Source organism: Cicer arietinum, chromosome 6 (genome assembly GCF_000331145.2).
Source record: "Cicer arietinum cultivar CDC Frontier isolate Library 1 chromosome 6, Cicar.CDCFrontier_v2.0, whole genome shotgun sequence".
NCBI lineage: Eukaryota > Viridiplantae > Streptophyta > Magnoliopsida > Fabales > Fabaceae > Cicer > Cicer arietinum.
This window is the reverse complement of record NC_021165.2, coordinates 10165642-10184051: the sequence shown is the minus strand read 5'-3', so window position 1 is coordinate 10184051 and position 18410 is coordinate 10165642. Positions and strand designations below refer to the sequence as shown.

The window sequence follows — 18410 nt, the reverse complement described above, 5'->3', positions numbered from 1 at the left end:
TATATATATATATATATATATATATATAATAGGTTTGTCAGTAATGTATGCATAAGAATAAATAAAATAATATAAATAAATTAATATTTTAATATATTACATCGTTAATGCTCATGCGATCAATTTTTTATCGATATCCAGCATTATGATAATGAGGTGTATCACCAAATTTGATATCATTTTCACTATATATATAAGAAAATAAACATGATACCACTAATGCGTTTTATAAATACAATATTTATCTTTTTGCGAACAGAAAATTGGGCTCAAGATTACTTATTGGTGCAAGAAATGACATATGATACCATGCCCAAATTTGAAGTAGATGTGAACATCCATTGATTGACATAACATCGGGTTGAGATGTAAGACACAATTTCCTATAAAGTGTTGCCTAACACGTTGAACTCCAACTGTATTATTTCGTCTCTCGCAGATCTCTCAACAAGTGCAACCATATTATATGTACTATGTTGTGAGATTTTTCAAGAATTAATATGTAGCCGATCAATCCTAAAATGTAGGCTATATAATGTATTACTATTTATTCGTTCGATGATTATGGAGTTAACATTGAAAATGTTGATCTCAACTATTTTAATTTTATAAAATTTAAATTTTTTTGATATTCAGGTGGCATGACTCATAATAAATCTGAAAAATCATATGTCCATGATACCGTAGTTTATTTAGTAACTCCTTTACCCCCAACACGTGAGTCAAGTAACTTCAAAAAAACGTTGTTTGTATGAATAATGATTTAATTCTTTGTATATTTTTCCACTTATCACTTTGTAATACTTGATAATTTTTACCTCATTTATAACGTGATATGCATTAAGTGAATCATCATTCAAATATTACCGCAATGAAGTCAATATGGTAAATCTAGAGGCTTTAAGATGGGTCGATAATATTCCCCAGAACAATAGACTATGACGTATTCTCAAGGTCGACGATGGGAACTTATGACAACAAACATTGTTGAGTCAATCAACGAAGTGCTCAGGGGTACACACAATATCTCAATCAATGTTTTGGTTCAATCAATTTACTATAGGTTAAGAGTTTTATATGCATAAAGGGGACAACAACATCAAACATCATTAGCTTATGGTCGAGCATATACAAACGATTGCATGGACACGATTAAATATACTAAAATATGAAAATGAAACATTGTATCACAATCATGAAATGCGGATAATTAAAAAATATTACCAAATAGTACGAACTAAAATTGACGTTAGAAGAAAAGTGGCAAGAAAATACGAACTATGTCGGTTAACTGGTCATAGTCGAAAACATTGTCCAAATGTTAGAGGCAACTATAATCAATCTACGTAATTTTTGTAAAATTTGTTTTTGTTATTTTTTATGAATGAATTATATACATATATATTGTTAATTTTAAAAAAAATCAATGTAAACAAAATAATAATATATATATACACACACACACATTGCCTTAACGAAGTTATCTTTGAAAACTCGGATTTTCTTAAGGAAATCACTATTTATAAAGGCAACTTGCAACTAAGAAAAAAAATAAATATTTTGGTATATAGTTTTTAAAAGGAAGTAATTTGGTATTTAAAAAAAAAAAATAAGGGTTACTAAAAAAATCTCAAATGCTGAACGATAAGAATGGAAAAAAAAGTACCAAGGTTTAAAATTGATTTCTTTCTCATTCTTACTCTTATGTTCTCCACTAAACATGTTAGGACTCTTTGACCAACTTTTCATAATTTGACAATTTATCATTCTTGTATTTTTTCAAATTTTGTTTTCTACTAAATATCACTAACTATTTTCAAAACCTCTTCTCCACTTTCACTTGCATTACATATTTAAATTGTGATATAGAAAAAACTTACACTCTAAGTAAACTCACACACATAAAGTTAAATTTTCAAATTCAAAGTTGTAGGCACACACGCAAATATTTAGTCTAACAATATCGAGATTTTCAATTGAGATTGATATTACACACAACTATCATTAACATTTTATTGTACATCTAAGTGGAATTTTCATATTACCTTTGTTTTTTTCAATATATTTTTTTGTATATAGTATGTAAACTTATTTAAGATATGTGTTATAAATGTTTTGAGATGCTATGACATACAAGCTACTTATGGGATAAAATTCTCTACCTTTAAATATCCTACCTTTAGTGATTTTGTATATATCTCTCTTAATCAATCATCATCTTTCATTTAAATAATTTTTATTACTTATTTTACTCTAAAATACACTAAAGTCATCAAAATCATCTATCGTCAAAGGTAAAAAATCCATTTCCAACTACTTATCGCTTGTCATTTATGAGTTTTTAGATGATATGGGAACTCAATCTACGTATACATATCATATGTGATATTATAGTTCATCTAACATGTGTAAATTTAGAATTCACTGGTACTACAAACCAATTTCACGAATATTTATGTGGAATAAATTTATAAAACGTGTGCGAACTGAATTCACTTACACTAAAACTTGTAATTCATAAGTAAACTTAATTTTTGTGCCATGCATCAACGAAGTTCATGTACGTCAATGACATTTGGTTTGTAATGAGGTTACTAGATGCATAGTTAACTTGTAATAAATAGACTTCAAGCGAAAAAAGTTGAAAAACTTATTGTTTTGTAAAACTTCCACCGAAGAAACTACCGGTTAAAAAACACATTAAATGTCTACGAGCTTGCTAATGGCCAATTTACCAACTATAACAAAATCAACCATTTTGTTCACCACTAATATGAATGTGGATATTAGTTCCTATGGCCATATTGTTGTTGTTTAGACATCATCTCTACAAAATATAAAACTTTTAGCCTCTACCGTCAGTCCAACATTAAAAAAAAGCAGGTGCCTTACGAAGTGACACATGACCCATTCATGGTGCGCCAACTGTATTCATCACTTTATGAAAAATATTATTACTAATTATTTAGTAATTTATTTTCTTTTTAATATTACAGTAAAATGAAACGTAAATAAAAATAATAATTGAGAGTTTTATATATCTAAACTAAATTTATAATCAAATATATAAATTTGTAATTATTATTTTTGTTTATATTTAATTTTAATATTTAATTATTTTTGAAAAGTTCAATATGGTACACAAAAATTAAAAGGATGACTTATAGAATTTGTATTTGCAAAGGATACATCATTAGTTTTCATGATTAGCATTACTTCAAGAATTCGTATCGTCTAAATGCTAGTATTTTTAGTTTCTAATACTTGATTAAAGTTTAAATATGATTTTATTGCCTCCAATTACATATATTTTTAAATTAACTCTCGTAAGTTTTTTTTTTAGATTTTCAATTTAAAAATTGTTTTTTTTTTTTAATTCTTGTCTTAGTTTACTGAATTGTATGACATAATTTTATTGAATTATATATGAAGTCAAATATTAAAAACAATAATTTTTAAATTTTTATAAGTCAAATCTAAATAATTTTTTTTTGCATTGACTAAAATAAACAATACCATAATTATGGATAGTAAAATTATATTGAAACCACAATCAATAACAACTTAATTGTTATGCTCTAAAAATTCATATTTAAACTTAAAATTAATTATTTTTCTAATTATATCATCTTATTAATAATAATATATATATAGTATTTTAAAATAATAATTGTATTTCACGTTATAGTTATTATTTATGATAGTAAAAGAATATACGTTTGCATTGAGAGAAATGAAGTATTATTATGAATATTTATTTTATAGTATTTTATAGAAACAAAGGTAACACAAGACAACAGCATAGGATTGGTGATGTACTGGTTATTACGAAAAGGCATTCGAAAAACACAGATTGCGAACAATAAATCCTATTTCATTGAGCCAGTGTTAAGGTTATTGTTTCTCATTCCCATACGCAACTTCTACATTCTTGCCTCTTCTCTCTTTTCAATCATCAACTTATTTAATCACTTTTCCATCCTCAATCAATTAATTTCACCTTTTTAATCGACTCAATGACGGGTTTTTAGCTACCAATAAGTACTAACTCTTATTCTTAAGGTTCCAAGAAGGAAGAAGGTACGTACCCTTTTTCATTACACACATCATTACATTTTATTTATTTATTTATAATAATAATGTGCATTTCACAATCATATTCATAATCATGTGTTTTAAATTTCTCCTTTTTTGTTAATAACATTATTTGCGTTACTTTTTCTTTTGTATGCATTTTGATTTTGATTTTAATGTCTTAAGGTTAAAGACATTAGATTTCAACATATTGGACCTGGAATTGATTCATTTTCATCAAATCAAAACACTTTCTTGGTATGATATTATTATTACATGGGGATGTCCAAAGACAATGTAACAGGGCTTCTTCTAGCTCTTTCTTCAAGCGTTTTCATTGGCTCTAGTTTCATTATTAAAAAAATGGGGCTAAAAAAAGCTGGCACCACAGGGAAAAGCGCAGGTTCATCTTCTATAATTCATGTGCTTCTTCATTCCCCTTGATTTTTGTATCGTTTATTATGAAATTGATAGAATTCTCATTGTTTTTTTTAATCATTAATTTTTTTTTTTGGCTTTGATTTGATTTGTTCAGCCACTGGAGGGCATGCCTACTTGTATGAACCTTGGTGGTGGTTTGGAATGATCTCAAGTATGTGATTTTTTAGGTTTTGTGTTTTTTTTTTTTGGGTACTTACCTTTACTAAATTCTACTATATTTTTTCTGCCCTCGGGTTCTCGGGGAAATGAGACCCTAGTAATCGAGAGTTTGGTTGGGAGGTAAGTAAAATCTGACCAGGAATTGTTCTAGTCAGGATTCACTAAATTATACTATATTAGATAATTTTTAAAATTTATATATTTACAATATTCCTTGTGATAAATTTTGATGCATGTTAGACGTAATTAGAGCATGTTTGGATTTCCAGTGCGAACGCAAGTTTCGGTCTAAGAGTACATTTGATTCCAAGTAACTGTATAGATACTTTGAGTCTTAATATGCGTTTGCGATTTTTCAACTGAATTTGAACATATACTTCATCTTTAAACTAGAGGTTTAACGGGTTTGTGTTTACACTTCTTATTTTTGTTCTTCATATTTCTTTGACTTTGTATGTTGTGTTACTTCATGATAAATTTAATCTTTTTTTGGCGTATGTGTTCTGATTCTTTTAAAGGACTTAAAATAAACTTTTTGGATCTTCTTTTAACCAGCTGAGTCTTTTGGTTTAGTGGTTCTGTGATTGGCCATCATTGATTTGGAGTCGAGTACGGATTTGGATTATCTGCAGTCATGCAATTCTTAATCTTGGCTGTTAGATGAAGAAGATAAAACGACTTGTATTCCAAGATATATTTTAAAGCCGACCTGGGGAAGTCGTAACACAGTTTTCCAATCTTCATCTAATGGTTGTGATCCTTTGGCTGCATGATTTTGTGCTTTTCCCGAAGTTAGAATTTGGATTCTGCCAATTAGCGTCTTGCCGACTTTATTATTAAATTTTCGATGTAAGGCATTGTTATTGTTATATTTATAAAAAAAAAGGTTAAAATATTGTGATGATGGGACTTTAAATGTCTTTACAACTTATTTTATTGCACTAACACTTGAATCATTAGAAGAGGTAAATAACCACATTTACTTGGTAGAACAATCATAATTTAGTATATGATATTGCCAAATGGCAATGAAGTTTTTTAATAATAAAGTTATGTTCTTTAGCTAGCTTCAAGGATGTTAGTAACATTTCATCTAGGATGTAATGTTTGTCACTGTCATTAGAAACATGTGGATTTTGATTCTGTTTGCATGGTTTTCCTATTTTGCATTTTTTTCCTTTCCTATGGTGATTATGAAAATTTCTTAACTAGAATAGTAAATATTAACATCGTTTTGCACGTCAAGAAAGTTGCATTGTGATTATAGAAAAAGGAAGCTGCGTTGTGAATTATGAATAAAAGCACCTCGCAAAGTAGGGGGGCCTGGTTTTGAGTTTTCATATTCGATGAAACTTAAGAAGTTCAAATTTGAGACTGATTTTATCATAGAATGAATATCTTATGAATGAATTCAGCCAATCAGGGAGCCAGGTTTCATTCTATTAATAATTCTATTAATAATAAACATTAATCTAATGACAACATTCTGAAGTATGTTCTGAAAAGTTCATCAATAAAATTGTAGGGCTTAGTTTCAGAAATCTGAGAGCATTTCTTTGATATTAAGTTTTATAGTAGCATGACATAGTTGAGGAATACTCTTTGTATTTATGCTTGCTTTCTATTTTAGTAAGTTGCCTCTATGTTGAAACTCCAAAATAATGATGAGAGGCACTACCCTTTACACCCTCGAAAGCAATATGAAAGAGGGGGAAGAGGTGAGAAATCGTCATATATTAAAGTTTTACGTCATGAAAAACTCAGGTAGCACTTTTGAAGTGATAATCACTATGAGAATGCCGCAAAGATCAATTTGTGATATATAATTGTGCCGAGCAAAATTTCACAACTTAACTTTTAGTATTCTGTAATTATAAACAATGGATTTGTTCTGTTGCCACCACTTTTAGCCTCATATGAAAATTTCATTAACTAATTCTATTCATAAATGCTTAAATTTTTGTAGTGATCGTTGGAGAAATCGCCAATTTTGCGGCTTATGCATTTGCACCTGCAATACTTGTGACTCCTTTAGGAGCTTTAAGCATCATTTTCAGGTAAGAAACATGGTATTATCCATAACACAAATTCTTTAGATGTTTCTGTTTTCTTATAAACAAATGTAGATGCACATTTTCTGCCATCAATTTAAAACAGATGCCTGCATGAAAGAAATAGTTTACTAACTCATATTATGGTGCAGCGCAGTACTAGCTCACTTCATCTTGAAAGAGAGGTTGCACATTTTTGGTGTGCTTGGATGTGTTCTTTGTATGGTTGGATCTACAACTATTGTTTTGAATGCTCCGCATGAAAGAATTATTCACTCTGTTAAGGAAGTATGGCAGCTTGCAACAGAACCAGGTATTTTTAACCCTTGATTGCTTGGTTTCAACATCTTTTCCAATAGAATCTCGTCAAAACTCAAAGAAGGAGGAGGATACATGAGTGGGATGAATTGTGATCTTAATGTGTATTTGAGACATTCATTTATGGTTAGTGAAGCTAACAATGTTTTCCTTCATTCATCGGCAGGTTTTATTGTCTACACTTTAGCAGTTGTGATTATGGTTTCTGTCCTCATTATCTATTGTGTTCCAAGATATGGTCAGCGACATCTAGTCGTATATGTTGGAATATGTTCTCTCACCGGCTCACTTACGGTATTAATTTTATCCTCAATGCTCATGTGCTGTGTTTGACCATAATAAATCTGTCATCTAGAAAGTAGAAACTTAATTTGATCCTTGTTGCATAGGTTATGGGTGTGAAAGCTGTGGGAATAGCTATGAAGCTTACATTTGAAGGCACAAATCAATTCACTTACTTTCAAACATGGTTCTTTACTTTGGCTGTGATAGGTTGTTGTCTCTTGCAGATCAACTACTTGAACAAGGTAAGATTTGTCGCTATATCTGTTAGCGCACGTAATATTGTCTGTCCCTTTTGTCGCGTCTTCTAAGACTATGTCCAGATTGAACATATATATATATATATATTTTTTTTTTTCTTTTCTTTTTACTATGATTGGATTGCTTGTGTTAATAAATTTCAGCTCTTTGAGACCTTCAACATTTGAACCTCTCAGTATTTTGGTGGTAATTTGCATTGCTTAAAATTTTTAAGCTATGCTTTATCAATTTACAGAGATTAAAACATCAGATAAACAATCATGTTTGCATTTCTAATATAGTGTGGAATTTGTTGAAGCTATAAACAAAAGTATCACTTTGGTTTTCTTAGTTAGATTGAAATGTTTTTCTCCCTTCCAGTTTTAGCTGAGGATGAATAAACCATAACATACAATATACTCAAAATGTCATGCATCCTATGTTATCGATTTTCGGGAGCTTCATTTCAACATTATCAGAGTTTCCATTTATGAAATGGTAGTGTTGAACTCTTGACGATAAGTGTGTGGAGTTCACAGTTCGAGATAATAACTCTACCAAATATATTGAAATGATATTTATTCAATTTGTGAACATGTTTCAGGCCTTGGACACCTTTAACACTGCGGTAGTATCACCAGTTTACTATGTCATGTTTACATCATTTACCATCTTTGCCAGCATGATCATGTTTAAGGTGCCTAACTAACCTTCTCTCTCTCTCTCTCTCTCTCTCTCTCTCTCTCAGTTATAAGTATTCTTGTTTATCCTTTTTGCTGTTTTTGGTTAGCCTATAAAGAAAATAAAAGTACCAGGATATGACTAAATCAAAGAAAAAGAGCACTTTGTTATAATTTTATTGGAAAAGTTACGCGATTAACTTTTGCTAGCGATGAATCTGTGTCTATATTGTTAGTTTGTCTTGTTATACTCATCTACATTATTAATATTCTCAATATGTTGATTAAAAATTTGTAAATGGATTGTAAGTCATTAACTCATTATGTGCTTATTTATTTATTTGGCTGCAGGATTGGGCCACACAAAATAAATCACAGATTGCTACTGAGTTTTGTGGCTTTGTGACAATTTTATCAGGGACATTTCTCCTTCACAAAACAAAAGATATGGGAGATAAACCAACAGAAAACTCTTCTTTGGATCGAGCTACTATTATTAATAATACAGACACATGAAAGCCATAGATTTAACATATAAGCAAGACAACAATGGTCTTTCATTTTTGTTCATAAGCTAAACAGCTTTGGAAAAAAATATGATTAAGTTTTATGCTATGGTCTTTCAAAGAGAAGAAAGATGAAAAGAAGTGAATGGCAATGTCTCTGGTTTGAACAAGCTTGTAATGTTGAAAAAGGAAAAGTGGAAAGTATGATGCTGATGTAAATGATTACATGAAGCATTTATGAAAAAAATTCAGATTAAAATGCTTGGATTTAGATTCTGGTAGTTTTTTTATCTTTTCTTTTTTTTAATATTGCCTCTCATAATTCGCATGTGGAATTTTGAAGAGGTAATAGCCAAGATGTAATGTTCATTAGTCTTAGAGAATGATTTGGAAACCTTTGATAGTTCCAATTATGGTCTTTTCACGTACTTCAATCTCATCATCCTGATTCATGAATTAAAGGAAACTTCAAAATATTCATTTGGTTGCATAAGATCAGTAGACAAAAAGAAAGTAAAAAATTTAATAAATTTGTATTTTTTGTTTGTTTGGATGAATACTGTTGATGTGTTTCTTTGATTGGAGTGAAAACGGGCACCAAGAGTAATAATGAAACATAAGTTATGATAATTACAAAATGCATTTCACAAACTAATTTCTAGCACACCTATTGAAAGTGACTAGAACACAACAAGATGCCTATGTAAGAGTTTATTTATACTTATCTCATGACATAACTTGTTTCATTTTAACTTTTAAATCCATCTATAAAAATACTATATCTCTTCTTAAATATAAAATTCTCTTGAAAAAATTTCGTGTTACTTTTTGTAAGTTTTTTTTAAATTTTCATCTGCACTGGTTATTTATTTACTAATATTTCTCTAATTGATTTGTATTTTTCTCTCTAAACATGGATATATGCTATAATAAAAACATTAACTGAGAAGGTAAAAATGTAAAAATAGTATCAAATTTTATTAAATTTAATACTATTCATCTTTTAAGTGTTAGTAATTTATTTAGTGATATCCTATATCTAATAACAGAGATAGTAATATATTTCTATAAGTTATTTTCAATTTGTTTTAATAAGCTTTACAAAATAATCTATGATAAGCAATTAATTGATTTAAAAAAAATATACTTATTGAAAATTTATTTTATTAAGTTGATCGCTCAAATTTAGCATATATAATACATACATATATATAATACGAAAACTTTCGTATTAATTTACGCAAAGATGATTTATTTTATAAGAAGTAACTCAAATATTTGAATTGAGGAGATACACGAATGACATTGAGAAAAAATTCATAGTTCAACTATTGGTTATGAATAATACTATCAGAAAATTGAATTATGAACTATCCGATCACAATTCTAATTTTTTCCAGTTCAATTTTTTTTTTTAATTGATGTTATACGTTCAACTTTTGTCATATCATTGTACTAATAATATCAATTTTAAATGATAATTTAGTTCAATTCAACTCACAATAATCGTTAGATTTCAAAAAGTAAAATTCAATTTTTTTTTTAAAGTATCAATAGTCTAGTTGAATTAATATAACTATTGTAATAATAGTTGAATCCGATTTTTTTTTCTTTTTCTTTCTGTACCAAAGCATGAATAATCCTACTAATGATTAAAATTTGTCAATTCCTATTTGATTTTGAAACATACTTTTTTGAAAAATATACCACCAACTATTTTATAATATAAATACAATTAAGTGATAAAAAATTCAAATCTTTTAAATAAATGGTTAGAGATTTAATATCTAATGATCGTATTTAGAAATAGTTAGCATGAGAGGAAAAACACATCTTATATATCACACAAATTATTTGACGGAAATTAGTTATGCTAATATTATAATTTTAAAAAATCAGTAAAATGCTAAAAATGAATATAGTTAATAAAGTAATCATAACAAATAATAATAATATTAATTTAAGAAAGTAAAAAAGCGTGAACAGCAGGATTCGAACCTGCGCGGGCAGAGCCCACATGATTTCTAGTCATGCCCGATAACCACTCCGGCATGTCCACTGTGATGTCTTTATTTACCCTATTATTTTATTATTATCTCAAGCCAAAATTTAAATATTATTATTATTCTGAAAAAAAGAAGTTAAAAAAAGTAGGCTGGGAAATTTTCGATCTGAGCTTTGTAATAGCTTTCGTCACTTGATTCTCCAGTAAGCCATATAATCCACTGTTGCTCCATTTTCTCGGGAAAATTCAACTTTCCGGGAAAATCACTTACTCTGCAGTTCCTCAAGGTAAACAAACGCCATCCTTCTCTTCACTTCAATTTTGACATTTTCTTAAAGAATCAATCATTTGATCAATCGTTAGGTTAAGATTCTGGCTCGAGAAAAATAAATTCAAACGAGTTGCACGATCTTCGTGTTCTCGATGCAATCTGAATCGTTGTCGAAAAAGGTTTTGGTTCTTCACGAAGAAAACGAAGTGGAGGAAGAAGAAGAAGATAGCGAGAGTTTTAGCGTAGGTGTTTGTCGCCAATGATTCCTCCGAGAAGGAAGAAATGGACCGAAGCGGAGGAAAAAACCCTAATCGACAAATACGGCGAGATGTTATCCGATGGTTCGCTCGCGAAGATGAGAACTCGCGAGAAGAAGTTTAAACCGATAGCTTGTTACGTGAATTCGGTTCACCACCTTCGCGATCCTGCGGTATACCCTTGGCAGTGGAGTTGGAAAGACGTTTCCACTAAGGTGCAGAATATGAGGCATCAGTATTTGCTTGTGAAGCAGAAGATTAAGAAACCTGAGTTTTCAGGGATTGATAATTCTGGAGGTGATTGTGATGGTAGTGAGTTTGATTGGATGGAGGGGCTTACTCACTGGTCTAATTTTCTTCGGTATAAGGAAGTGTTTGGTGATGTTGCTCTTGTTGTTGGTGGTCATGCTCACGGTGGTAATAATGATTTGACGGGGATTGCGGATCGTGATCATGGAGATGACTTTATTGGTGTTGGTGGTGGGAATGGAGGAATGGATATTGTTGAGTTTGGTCAGATGGGACATTCGGGGGATGGGGATGGAGATTTTGTGGCGGCTATGGATGGAGTTGACAATGAAGTGATAGGTTTAGGGTTTGAGTATGATGGTGAAGAAGGGGAGGTGAATTTTAATGGGAATGGCCGGACGAGAGAAGATGCGGAGAATGGTTATGTGTATGAGGAAGGGGAAGTGACAGGGTCGGATTTAAAGAAGAAGAGGAAGGTGGTCAAGGGGGTGGAAAAGAAGGTGTGGAGGATTTTTGCCAACCAGTTGGGACAGTTGAGGGAAATGGAGGCTCGGTTTGAGCAGCGCGAGGTGGAGAGAGATCGTGAGAGACAGAGGAGGGAAAACTTGCGAGTTGAGTGGGAAAAGAGAATGGAGGAAAGGGAAAAGGAAAGGGAGAATAGGGAGAAGGAGAGGGAAAATATGAGGAGGCAGAGGATGTCTGATTGGGAAGCGATAGAGAAGAAAAATGAAGAGATGGAAAGGAAAAGAAGAGAGGAAGAGTTGATTCGCGAGAGGGAACAAGAGGAGAGAATGAATTGCATGAGATTAGAATGGAAGAAGAGGATCGACGATATGCTAAATCAGCACCGAGCAGAAATGGGCCAGGTGCAGACTCGCATTCTTCACGAGCAACAGAATCTTAGTAGCCAATTGCTTGGTATATTCTCACAGTGGACCCCCCAACCTGCTGGCCTATCGGATCATACTAGTGCCAGCAACCATTATCTTTCACAAATGATGCAAAATTTGCACCATGTAAATGGAATTGTTCATGAAGACACTAGGGTTGAAGGAGATAATCAAGAAGATCAATTCATTGTTGATGGATGATGTATCTCTTCCATTTTGTGTTTCCTTGCTGAGATGTCCAGAAACATTTGTCACCGGAATCGGCTTAAAGTGCACATATTGTTCAATGCATTCATTATTGTATTCTCTTCAAATAGGTATTGTTGTATAATGTGTCCAGTTTAATATATTAGTGTAACTAATCTTCTATATAATAATCATGCATTTTGTTCCTTGTGTTCCTCTGTATTGAACAATGAAACTGTGAGTGTAAAGGTCACATTTATTTTTTGTCCAATACATGTTTTAAATGCTTCTATACAAGCTCTCAATTTTTAATACAAAAGAATTGAATAAGGATTTCTCCAACTCATTGTAATGCCAATGCAACAGTATTTGCCATTCTAGAATCTGGAGTGCTATATCATCAATTCTTTTTTATTTTTTCTGTTATTCACTTTTCAGTATAGGTTAATTATGGCCTTGTTTTCAGCCTCATGGACTTAGAAGATGTGTTACTGTGTGCTCAGTAGTTAGTACAATGAAATGCGAAGGGAAACATAGAGAAAATATATTGAGGGATGTATCTGTGTTTATATCTACTTTATTTAGTTCCTTAAACTTTTAATCTTAAGATGTTAGCTTGTGCATGTAATCCTGGGATCTCGTATGTAATCTTCAGTTACTGGATCTTATTTTTAGGATTTATTGAAGTTCAAGTTAGGAACAAAGTCGATTCATAACTTCACTAGAGTTATTTCTTGTTATATTGGTATATTTATATGAATCCATCTCATGCTCATGCCCTAATAGCGTAGTCAAGTTATGCTCGCCCCTCATACCTAAGGTAAAGTATATTGAAGTGGATATTCACCAAATAATATCATTCACAGTTTTCTAGTCTGTTGAGAGTTTCATATTCTCTTGAGTGGCTTTTTAACCATGAGATGAGACTTAACATCTGTTTTATTTTAGAGTTAGACTTCTTACCTAATCCAAGTATTTGCACTGTCTTGTTATCATGTTTGCCATTGCATCAGTTTTTAATGATCAAATGTTGTTGCCTGAGATAGTTTTGCAAAAAGTTCCAATTTCCCGCATTCATTTCTGAAAGCTTATATAAACACATCCTGTTATATTATGGTGATATAATATTCCAACTTTCCAATATATATATTTTTTATTTGGGGGCATTTGAATAAACAATTGAATTAAATATTTATCATATAAACGCATATGTATAAATTATTTTTACAGTTAAAAAGAAAATAAAGGGTATACTTCACATAAACTTTACAGAAGCTTTTTCCTTGTTAATCTTGGTCTTACTGCAAATAGTTTCCATTGTTATGCCTCCATGATATCTTGTATTCCTGATTTTTTAAAGCTGGATTGGCATTTTCAGTTCTATCATACTCTTTTTTTGGTCAAAACTCTATCATACTGTAAGAGAGGGTAATTTTAGTGCTGAATTTTCCTCTAAATTGGAAATTACAGAGGACGTGAAGCTCAAGATTTGTTACAATTTCTTGGAGTTTTTCTTCAGGGAGATCTTTGAGGGTAGCTCACTCTCAAGTTCGAGTTTCTTTCGCTTTTGTTGGCTTTCTGTTGCCATGTAACCAAAAAAGTTAATATACAACAAGACTAATGACCGTTATTATAGTCTCCAATTTGAGTTTTACAACACGCAATTTATTTATTTTTGTAAAATTTAAAGCTGAGTATCATAGAATAAAAAATGTATTTCATAAAAACTCAAACTTACGTTCACCGAACAAAAGATTCTGTTACAGAACAAAAATTAATTTTGTAGAACTCATTTGGAATTAAAATTGTTTCTTTTACACATCTTATTTTGTATAGTTTTTTAAAACTTGTTGTAATTAATTTTCAAAGTCATTTTTGTTTATTTTAAATAGAGAGTAAAAGGACTTCAACCGGTAGCTGGACATCGATATGTAGTGGACATTGATATGCAATGGTGCATTTGAAATATAAAAAATATATTTCTCTCTAAAATCGTAACTGTTACAAAATTAAATGTATGAATAATGTGTATTAATGAAAGAAAAAAAAAACTCTACTGCACGAATACATGTGTTTGGATTATCTTTTATAAATATACTTTTACTTAGAAATGAGTTTTTTTAAGGTAATTTATGTTAGAATATTTTTCTACAAACACCATTTTATAAAATAATTTTTATTTGAATTATATAATGAAATGTACTTTTAAATGTGTATTTATTAAACATAGTATATATTTTTTTAAATTGTATTTGTAGTGTGGTATATGATAAATTTAGAACAAATAACAAAAATGCAAAAGCATGTTTAAAAATTATGTTTAGGCAGAAAAATGAAAAATCAACCATGTAATTTTTTCTCTCTTCCGAATTTAAAATTAAATATATTACACATCTGTACACATTCAATTTTAATTTCAAAACTCACTTAAATTATCCCCCCCTTACAGTTAGTGCTATTTTAGCAAAAAAAAAAAATCATTTCAAAATGAATCATTATCAATTTTTAATACAATTTTAATTATTTTTTTAATTGTATCTTTCAATTATTACTATGTACATTAATTTTACTTTGTATTTATGATAGTAAAAAACACACTAATAATTAATAAGAATAATTTAATAAAATGATTATTTTTTTCTTCTAATTATTATATTTATTAATATAAATAGAAAATTTAGAATAATTTAATAAAATAATAATTTATTTTCTTTTAATTATTATATTTATTAATATATGTACAAAATTTTAAATGACCTCAACGTGAGACAGAACAGTAATAAAACAACATGTTGTGGTTCATAGAAGCACACGTTTTTTCTGTTTCTTAGGATGCAGTGGGTTGGTATGAGAAGAGGCTGGAGTGGAGAGACATCATATGAATATGAATAGTGTCGTACGAAGCAATTAGTGCCCTTCTTCAAATATTATTATTAATTGTTTTAAGTTTGAATAATAAATAAATTTGCAGCGAAATTTGAATGCAGGACATAGATAATATTATTATTTTATTCAAATAAATTATTATTATATACTCCAAGGTATATATTAATACACAATGATAATGCGATATCCATTCATTCATATACCTACCCACTTTCAAGCATGTATATATAGACACAATCTTCCACACCAATTTGCAACACCTCCATCATATCATCTTTTAACCCTTTATTTCTTTCTCATTTAAGCTCATTCTTTTGGCATTTTGTTTCTTTTTTGTGTAGAAACTTTGTTTATTTAGCGAAAAAAAATGGTGAACGTTGATGAGATCCGTAAGGCACAACGTGCCGAAGGTCCTGCCACTGTAATGGCAATTGGAACTGCAACTCCACCCAATTTTATAGATCAAAGTGATTACCCTGATTATTATTTTCGTGTTACAAATAGTGAGCACAAGACAGAATTGAAGGAAAAATTCAAGCGCATGTGTAAGATATTTGTATTATATTTAAATATCTATTATCTTCAATATGTTATTCAGTTGGTATAAAGTGATTTAAAATTCCAATATATTTTTGGGCTATGTACTAAAAATTGCAAATTTTGGTTTCCACATAGTCAAATATCATGTTTTTTTTTTGGTATGAAATTATTGGTTGAAATGTATTTCAGGTGAAAAGTCTATGATCAAGAAGCGATACATGTATTTGACAGAGGAAATTTTGAAAGAAAATCCTAATGTTTGTGCTTACATGGCACCATCATTGGATGCAAGACAAGACATGGTGGTAGTAGAGGTACCAAAGTTAGGAAAAGAAGCAGCAACAAAAGCAATCAAGGAATGGGGTCAACCAAAGTCCAAAATCACTCATCTTGTATTTTGTACCACAAGTGGTGTGGACATGCCTGGTGCTGATTACCAGCTCACAAAACTCTTGGGACTTCGTCCATCAGTGAAGCGTTATATGATGTACCAACAAGGGTGTTTTGCTGGTGGTACGGTGCTTCGTTTGGCTAAAGATTTGGCTGAAAACAACAAGGGTGCTCGTGTGCTTGTGGTTTGTTCAGAGATCACTGCAGTGACATTTCGTGGTCCTAATGATACTCATCTTGATAGCCTTGTTGGACAAGCCTTGTTTGGAGATGGTGCTGCTGCTGTGATTGTTGGTTCAGACCCATTACCAGATGTTGAGAGACCTTTGTTTGAGCTAGTGTGGACTGCACAAACAATTCTACCAGATAGTGAAGGAGCTATTGATGGACATCTTCGTGAGGTTGGACTTACATTCCATCTTCTCAAGGATGTTCCTGGACTCATCTCAAAGAATATTGAAAAGGCTTTGGTTGAAGCCTTCAAACCATTGGGTATATCTGATTATAACTCTATCTTTTGGATTGCTCATCCTGGTGGACCAGCAATTCTTGACCAAGTTGAGGATAAATTGGGCTTGAAGCCTGAAAAATTAGAAGCCACTAGACATGTGCTGAGTGAGTATGGGAACATGTCAAGTGCATGTGTGTTGTTTATTTTAGATGCAATGAGGAACAAATCCAAAGAAAATGGACTTGCCACAACTGGTGAAGGGCTTGAATGGGGTGTGTTGTTTGGTTTTGGTCCAGGACTCACTGTTGAGACAGTTGTGCTACGTAGTGTTGTTGTTTGATGTGACACATCTTTTTATTTGTATGATTTCTTAATATTTTCATTTGTGCTACGTAGTACTTTTGTTTGTATGCCAATAAATAAGAATGTGTTATATTTAATGCAAATAATATTACAAAATTATTGAACGAAATTCGTTTAATAGCCCCATTTTTTGGGGATCTATTTGATAAGCATTTTTGTTAATTGTTCAAGACCTGCACCCTATGTAACTAGATTGGCTGCAGAACACGTCACACAATGTATTGAATCCAGATTTAATAGTCTAGTTTTATATAGATTTTGATTTTGTTTTAAATTTTAAAACACTTAATTTTAAATATGAACGGTTTAATTTTGATTTAATGATCACTAATATTTCAATTCCTTAAATGTTTGTCATTGCAACAGCAAAAAATCTCAATCCAAAAATAGAGTGAAGAAAGAGGGAGAGAAATTCATGCTCCATATATATTAGAATTAAAATTTAATTATTGATACAAATTTAACATTAAATTAGATTATTAACACACTTCAAATATTTAATATGTTACATTTAATAGATAGTTAATAAAATATAAAATTGCATCGCAAGTCGCAACTCATCATACACCCCCTAAATACAATTAGCCCAATTTTAAATATTTAACTATAATTTGAAGTATATATTTGGAATATAAATCATAGCTAATAAATATAATGTATTTACACTAATACCACATCCTTTAAATTTAAAACTAAAATTTCCTTTTATGATATCCAAAACTAGATATATCATAACAATTCAGTCAATTCTTGAAGTTGTCAAATTTAATTTAGACTTTGGTATTTTGACACATAAAATTGACAATAAATTTTGACATCAATTTAGATAATTATTACAATTTAATATAACTATATGATTAATTAGAATCAATATGCAATTGATTATTATTAATTAAACAAAAAATTGTGATTAATAATATTAAATATTATAATTAATTTGTTGAGCATATAATTTTATTTAAACAATTAGTAATTAGTTTTATATTATTATTTTTTGAGATCGTTAGCAACACATATTAAAATCAACACGAGTCTTAACTGTGAACTAAAAAATGTGTTGTTATTGTTTGAAATCAACGAGCGTGTACTATGAATATAAAATTATTTTAAACAAACATTCAATCACAATCATTTGTGTTATCAAAATCAATAGTAATGGATGTAAAATTAG

General features: G+C 30.3%; 3 protein-coding genes and 1 non-coding gene across 5 annotated transcripts; 3 read left to right on the top strand and 1 right to left on the bottom strand.

Moving 5' to 3' along the window:
• Nucleotides 1-3798: 3798 nt before the first annotated feature.
• Nucleotides 3799-9179, top strand: LOC101489764 (probable magnesium transporter NIPA1). 2 transcript variants are annotated; one of them, XM_073369774.1, is made up of 9 exons: nucleotides 3799-3893; nucleotides 4261-4477; nucleotides 4610-4666; nucleotides 6641-6731; nucleotides 6878-7038; nucleotides 7210-7337; nucleotides 7433-7570; nucleotides 8170-8262; nucleotides 8597-9179. In XM_073369774.1, the coding sequence occupies exons 2-9, from the start codon at nucleotides 4351-4353 to the stop codon at nucleotides 8759-8761; spliced, it is 960 nt and encodes a 319-aa protein (XP_073225875.1). In that variant the 5' UTR covers nucleotides 3799-3893; nucleotides 4261-4350; the 3' UTR covers nucleotides 8762-9179. The 2 variants fall into 2 exon arrangements, with proteins under 2 accessions (XP_073225875.1, XP_004504357.1); XM_004504300.4 differs by having other exon boundaries at nucleotides 3809-4080.
• Nucleotides 9180-10728: 1549 nt separating this feature from the next.
• TRNAS-AGA (transfer RNA serine (anticodon AGA)) lies at nucleotides 10729-10810 on the bottom strand. Its single transcript has one exon. It is a non-coding gene; the product is annotated as a tRNA-Ser (tRNA).
• A 91-nt stretch (nucleotides 10811-10901) lies between these two features.
• LOC101489441 (uncharacterized) lies at nucleotides 10902-12880 on the top strand. The gene is made up of 2 exons (XM_027335965.2): nucleotides 10902-11043; nucleotides 11120-12880. The coding sequence occupies exon 2, from the start codon at nucleotides 11287-11289 to the stop codon at nucleotides 12622-12624; it is 1338 nt and encodes a 445-aa protein (XP_027191766.1). The 5' UTR covers nucleotides 10902-11043; nucleotides 11120-11286; the 3' UTR covers nucleotides 12625-12880.
• Nucleotides 12881-15727: 2847 nt separating this feature from the next.
• Nucleotides 15728-17388, top strand: LOC101489106 (chalcone synthase 1). The gene is made up of 2 exons (XM_004504298.4): nucleotides 15728-16040; nucleotides 16225-17388. Exons 1-2 carry the CDS (start codon nucleotides 15863-15865, stop codon nucleotides 17214-17216), a joined length of 1170 nt encoding a protein of 389 aa, XP_004504355.1. The 5' UTR covers nucleotides 15728-15862; the 3' UTR covers nucleotides 17217-17388.
• The last annotated feature ends 1022 nt before the right edge of the window (nucleotides 17389-18410 follow it).

Coding starts and splice junctions, on each gene's coding strand:
- LOC101489106 (XM_004504298.4), top strand. CDS start 15,863: ATGGTGAACGTTGATGAGATCCGTAAGGCACAACGTGCCGAAGGTCCT. Junction 16,041..16,224: donor GGAAAAATTCAAGCGCATGT/GTAAGATATTTG, acceptor AATGTATTTCAG/GTGAAAAGTCTATGATCAAG.
- LOC101489764 (XM_073369774.1), top strand. CDS start 4,351: ATGGGGATGTCCAAAGACAATGTAACAGGGCTTCTTCTAGCTCTTTCT. Junction 4,667..6,640: donor GTGGTTTGGAATGATCTCAA/GTATGTGATTTT, acceptor AAATTTTTGTAG/TGATCGTTGGAGAAATCGCC. Junction 8,263..8,596: donor CCAGCATGATCATGTTTAAG/GTGCCTAACTAA, acceptor ATTTGGCTGCAG/GATTGGGCCACACAAAATAA.
- LOC101489441 (XM_027335965.2), top strand. CDS start 11,287: ATGATTCCTCCGAGAAGGAAGAAATGGACCGAAGCGGAGGAAAAAACC.